The sequence below is a fragment of the Chionomys nivalis genome, chromosome 1 (genome assembly GCF_950005125.1).
Source record: "Chionomys nivalis chromosome 1, mChiNiv1.1, whole genome shotgun sequence".
NCBI classification, from domain to species: domain Eukaryota; kingdom Metazoa; phylum Chordata; class Mammalia; order Rodentia; family Cricetidae; genus Chionomys; species Chionomys nivalis.
Genome location: NC_080086.1, coordinates 144267985 through 144273984, shown reverse-complemented (window position 1 = coordinate 144273984; position 6000 = coordinate 144267985). Strand labels below are relative to the sequence as shown.

The window sequence follows — 6000 nt, the reverse complement described above, 5'->3', positions numbered from 1 at the left end:
CTTGATCTCACAACCCTGCTCTGCTTTCATCTCCAGGGAAAATACTGAGTAAAAAAGGATCAAACATCGAACATTCCCATTGAATGCAAAGCTGGGGGCGGGGCAGGGAAGCCCAGAGTCACTCTAGGGACCAACCTCCCTAGGAGGGGGAGGGCAGTGAGGAGGCTGTGAGAAGGTGGTTTGTTCGTGGGGGGTGGGCAGGGAGAGTGGGTGTCACACAGAGGCAGCACTGGAAGATTTTGGTACAGCAGCAGCAGCAGCTGCTGCATAGTCCTGAGACAGACCCAGACAGTAGAGAGAGCAAGCAAGGTACTGGGGCACACAGGCTCTGGCTGCAGTGAGGAAGGCGAGGAAGGCGGGACAAGCAAGAATTGGTGGCTACTTCCTCATGGCAGAAGGACCCACTATGACCTCTCTCCACCCCCCACATCACTACTCTTGACCTCTGAAATATTTCTCTAGATTTCTGGGCTAACAGTGCTCAGCAGGATGGTGGCTTAGGTACTCATAGGGAGTGGAAATACCTACTGGACACTACCCTCCATGATCCTCTGCCCTTGTCCCCCAGGCAAGGTTAACAAATATTTGCGGCATCATAACAGAAGAGGAGACCAGGAGTATGTAAGGGGGGGGGAACAAGCCGTCCACCCCCATCCCCAACCTCTTGCTTCTTCCATCATTCCCTAATCCCAAATGAGAAAGATTGAGGAAAGGAAAGGTGGTGAGAAAATGAGAAAAAGGGAAGACAGCTGAGAGAGTTGTAGAAACTTTCCTAGAAGCCCGGGCTTTGCCTAGAGGAGCTTTTTTTCAGCTAGGTGGGCAGGCCGCTGCTCTCTGGGGGAAACTGCCGTGGAGGGGCCAGAGAGAGGGGAGCTAAACCTAGAAGATGAAAAAGACCCATCCCACCTGCCAGGCTTCCAAGGAGAGTCTATTCCCTCTCCAACAGCAACTCCCAGAATTCCACAGCCCAGTCCCTGATCACCTGGTTTTTCAGGACATTTCAACGACTTTCTCTTCTATCCTCAAGTTTTGGATATAGGAAATCTCTTCTGGGCAGAGCCCTAGAGAGGACCCTACAAGTTCAAACCCTGCTGGTGCCATTTGTCACACTCTCCACTCTATCCACAGCTGCCCTAAAACCTCCAGGAAAGGCCAGCACCTTCTCCTACCTAATGTCCTTCAGTGCCACCAGAATAGGGCCCCTGGTTGCCAGTGCCTCTTCCTTAAGAACAAGCCATTTGTGGCGGAATTCGTTGCCTCTGAACAAATATTTAAAACACACGGTAGAAAAAGAAAGATCACTCAGACCCCTTCCCCATCCAACATACCTGAAATAGCCTGGAGACCGCAGGAACCAAAAGATGTTTTCTTCTGTGAATAGCCAACGCCAAGTCAAGTCAGGCCATCTAGCTAGGGAGAGAAAATTAACAACAAAAACAACAAATCATCGAACACTTCGAATTTAAGCCAGATTATCTGGGGGAGGGGGGCTTTTCTTCTTAAATCCTGGAATAACGAGTCAGCACCCAAGGCCAGTTTTTTAAGGGGGGAAAAGGATTATCTCTTGGTTCTTGGGGAAGAAAAATAAACTTTGGTTCTTAGAAAAGAGACAGGTGGGGTTGGGAAGACGAGGGAGAAAAGGGTACCGCAAACTCTCCAGACAACCTGAGGGGGTTTACATTTTTCAGTAGCCTGTAAAAAAAAATTTTGAAGCCGGCTTGAAGGACAGGCGGTTGCATTAATGCTCAGAGAAGCCGGATTTGTAAGCAGCGTCTAAAAAGCAGCTACGAATGTTTCCATTAGTATTAGATCGAAACACCAAGTTAAGAAAATAGAAGTCAAAACAACAATAAAATTTCAAAAGCGTTCTCAATTACCGAGTCCCGCTGCCCCTGTGGAACTCGCTGGGCGCCTTAAGCGCTCCCTTTTCTGTCTGCGGAATTCCATTTGCATCCTCTCTGCCTGGGTGTCTCCCCCTTTCTCAGTGTGTGTGTCTCTCTGTTTTCACACTCTCCTCCCCATTCGAGCGAGGCCCACACCTGGCGCATCACTGCCGAGCCATTAGCTGCGGGTTTCCTTTCATCTTCGCTGTGGCAGACGTTTCTATTTATCCACTTGCGTTCGCCGAGTGGCGTCACCAGCGGTACTGTAATGACGATTGCAGCAGGAGGATGACAGCTTAGAAAGAAGAGGGCAATGGGGCTTCCTCCCAGAGGCGGTGCGGCACAGAGGAGCGCTCGCATCACAAGGTGACCCTAGCTCCCCACGGCCAGCTCCGCGGTCGCAGAAGACACCGCCCTGGGGCTACTTGGCGCCCCGCCTAGTCTCCTGGCCTCCTTAACTCCTTTTCTCAGCCAAGATCCCAGGGAGCCTGGGGTTAGGAGCTTACTTGGGGGGCCATCCCCCTTCCCCCCTCCGGAGAGCCCGGGGATGGAGAGCCGAAAGGACATGGTTTTGTTTCTGGATGGGGGTCAGCTTGGCACTCTGGTTGGTAAAAGGGTCTCTAATTTGTCCGAAGCCGTGAGCAGCCCACTGCCTGAACCGCCAGAGAAGATGGTGCCCCATGGTTGCCTGAGCCCGCGAGCCGGCCCTCCGTCTGCCCGGGAGCGTGGCGGGGGAGGCCCGGAGGAGGAGCCGGTCGATGGACTAGCAGGCGGTGCTGCAGGGCTGGGCGCCGAGCCACGGTCTGCCGGAGCCGCCGTGCTTGGCCCGGGACCCCCAGTCTCCTCCGCGGACAGCCTTTCTGGCCAAGGGCAACCCAGTAGCTCAGACACCGAATCGGATTTCTATGAAGAAATCGAGGTGAGCTGCACCCCGGACTGCGCCACCGGGAACGCCGAGTACCAGCACAGCAAAGGTAGCCACCTTGCCCCTCCGGTCCCCGGTCCACGCACTGCGCCCACACTTTACTTCATCTCAGGCCAGGTGGAAGATACTCCTTTCCCTTGGGGCAGGATGCCTGGGTTGGGGGTGGGGGAGAACACCTGAACAACTCCTATGCTTTCTGCACCTTGGTGTGTGTAGGGTCTCTTGTGTTACCGTATTGGTGGGACTCAGAGTGACAGCTCTCAGAAATATTAGGGTGGTTGACACAAGTCTTGGGCTTGAGGGATCCAAAACGCACCCCAACCCCCCCCCTAGCTTTTTGTAGGAATGATTTTGCTGCGCAGGGAAGACACCTTGCATCGGGTAAGGCAAGATCAAACGCTAGTCTGGGCAGTTTGTGACTGGAGGGGTGCAAGGCGCATGGAGGCGCGGAAGCCAAGAGTATATAAAGGACCGTAAAATCGCGGCGGACTCTGGTCTCCAGAGTGTTGCAGCCCTCCGACCAGTTTGCACGTCGGTCAGAGGTCCAAATTACCTTGTCACTTCCCGGGCTGGCGGCGCCAGGTCGGAAATGGTCCCAATGGTCTAATTGCCTTTGGTCTCCGGTTGCATTTGAAAAGGCGGGGATTGGGCCCTCCCCTCCCCCTTTCCTTCAGTCTCACTTCTCCACCCAAAGGAAAAGCAGCTGCAGGGGGCTAGAGCCCCACCCTTCTCTGGGGTGGGTCTAAGGGGTTGATCCTTTGACTACAGAAACCTTCTCACCAGGAGCTAATGGGAGTGGGGGTGGATAGCTCAGAAGGGAGCCTCTCTCTACACCAACAATATCTACTAGGAATGAAAAGCTGGGAACAGGAGCCCATCAGCAGACACACCTCCACAAAGCCATGGGAATGGGTGGGAAAGGCTTGCACCTACTTTTAGGCCAACACCGCCTTGTTGACTACCTACTTCCTTCTCCGACCATCATGTCACCGGCGTAACCTAGATTCTCTACTGTACCCTGTCCTCACAACCTGCACTCAAATCTACCCTTCCTGCAATGTATGCAACCCAACACATTCTCACACCTGTGCAGGAATTCTGGCACACACCCAAGAGCAAGAGCGCTCACTGCATGCTCAACAATCCACAATCTACTAACCAACCTCAAGAGTTCATAGTGTTCCAGCAACATCCTTGGCCATCCCTGCCAACCGGAGCAGAGAGCTCAGGGATTATGCCCTTTGCTGTACCCAGGGGCAAGAGAAGGGGAAAGGAAATTGGAAGAGGTTAGACCCAGCATGCCTCAGGTCCAGGTCTTCCAAACAGCCTCTTCAAAGTTGCCCCAAACCCTCTATTCCAATCATTCAAGACCTTCTGCCGATGCTTCCAGAGTCCACCCCCCCATCAGTGACTTGAGGTAGCTGAAGGGTTCTCCTAATGGCTCTCCTTCAGCCTGAAGTCAGTATTGTTTGTGTTTGTGTTGTGTCTCTGTGTATGCACCTGTGTGCTCTGGGCTCCTGTGCAGGGTCGGGCTCTGATGCACTTGGCGGCAGTCCTAACAGTGGCAGTGAGGTCCCCAAAAGCAGCGGTGGTAGTGGCAGTAGCGGCTCACAAGGCACCCTGGCCTGTAGCGCCAGTGACCAGATGCGCCGATACCGCACTGCCTTCACCCGGGAGCAGATTGCACGGCTGGAGAAAGAGTTCTACAGGGAGAACTATGTATCAAGGCCGAGGAGATGCGAGTTGGCAGCAGCCCTAAACCTTCCTGAAACTACCATCAAGGTATGCTGGTCTAGGACGCTCGAGGCGGGCATAAAACAGGGTTAGTAGGAAGGAAATGCCAATCACTTATCTCCTGAATTGCAGTTGGGGAGTCTAGGCCTGGATTTTTCCAATCCGAGACGTGCAGAATTGCCCTTTGACAGTCCCTTTCCTAGGCAAATAGTCTACCGAGGCAGGTGACTTAGAGGAAGTGTCTCAAAGGACAGGGAGGATATGGGACATAAATCTGGGGGAAATGCTTTTTACCTCCTCAGACCAATCGAGGCAGGTCCTGCGATTTGCATCTTCACTCGCAGTGAAGAAGGCGAGCAGGTCCCTAATTCTCCTTCCTACGGTTTCAATCTGGGATGGCTGTGGGTGACCTGCTCTTGTTCAGGCGGAGTTGGCTTTGGCTCTTCCCCGCCCTAGGGGTATTGCTTCCCAGTGCTCATCCCGAGTTGGGTCTGGGTCTCTTGCAGGCATCCAACATTCCCCCTCCTGTTTCCCCAGGTGTGGTTTCAGAACCGACGCATGAAGGACAAGCGTCAGCGGCTGGCCATGACGTGGCCGCACCCGGCCGACCCCGCCTTCTACACGTACATGATGAGCCACGCGGCGGCCGCGGGAGGCCTGCCCTATCCCTTCCCGTCGCACCTGCCCCTGCCCTACTACTCGCCCGTGGGTTTGGGTGCAGCGTCCGCGGCCTCGGCTGCCGCTTCGCCCTTCAGTGGCCCGCTGCGTCCGCTTGACACGTTCCGCGTGCTGTCGCAACCCTACCCGCGACCCGAACTGCTGTGCGCCTTCCGCCACCCACCGCTCTACCCCGGCCCGGCGCATGGATTGGGCGCCTCGGCCGGCGGCCCCTGCTCCTGCCTTGCCTGCCACAGCAGCCCGGCCAATGGGCTGGCACCTCGGGCCGCTGCAGCCTCGGACTTCACTTGTGCCTCCACCTCCCGCTCGGACTCCTTCCTCACTTTCGCCCCCTCCGTGCTCAGCAAGACCTCCTCCGTGTCATTGGACCAGAGAGAGGAGGTGCCCCTCACAAGATAAGGGGTCGCCCTCGGGCTGCTGGCTGCAGGACGCCATGGGGGTGGGGTGGGGGCCCTTTGGGACTCCTCTAGCGTCCCACCTGCCAACCCTCTTCCCAAATGCAGAGGGGGGAAAGGAGAGGGCACCACAAAGAACTCGGTCTAGAGGATCCAGGAGCCCCGGAAGTGGCAGTGGCCATCTACTTGGGAGCAGGAATGGGTTGGGAAAGCAGAGGTTGTGGGAGCTTCCTCTGGAGAGGCCGGTCTTTGCCATTCTCCACCAAAACCACAGCGCTGTCAGAGGTGGAGGCCTTGGTTCAACAGCTAAACAAAATTCAGCAGCAACAACCTACCCCCACGCCCCTCATACCCTGTACCTGGGCCCCCACTCTCCTGTCAAGGG

The 6000-nt window shown here is 55.4% G+C and overlaps 1 protein-coding gene across 1 annotated transcript; it reads left to right on the top strand.

Annotated features, from left to right (window-relative positions):
- The first annotated feature begins 2430 nt into the window (after window positions 1–2430).
- Evx1 (even-skipped homeobox 1) lies at window positions 2431–5619 on the top strand. The gene is made up of 3 exons (XM_057792303.1): window positions 2431–2857; window positions 4334–4590; window positions 5080–5619. Exons 1-3 carry the CDS (start codon window positions 2431–2433, stop codon window positions 5617–5619), a joined length of 1224 nt encoding a protein of 407 aa, XP_057648286.1.
- The last annotated feature ends 381 nt before the right edge of the window (window positions 5620–6000 follow it).

What these genes read in the sequence shown, in the direction of transcription:
- Evx1 (XM_057792303.1), top strand. Translation starts at nt 2,431, where the DNA reads ATGGAGAGCCGAAAGGACATGGTTTTGTTTCTGGATGGGGGTCAGCTT. An exon ending in CGAGTACCAGCACAGCAAAG is followed by an intron (nt 2,858 to 4,333) that starts GTAGCCACCTTG and finishes GCTCCTGTGCAG; the next exon opens with GGTCGGGCTCTGATGCACTT. An exon ending in TTCCTGAAACTACCATCAAG is followed by an intron (nt 4,591 to 5,079) that starts GTATGCTGGTCT and finishes CTGTTTCCCCAG; the next exon opens with GTGTGGTTTCAGAACCGACG.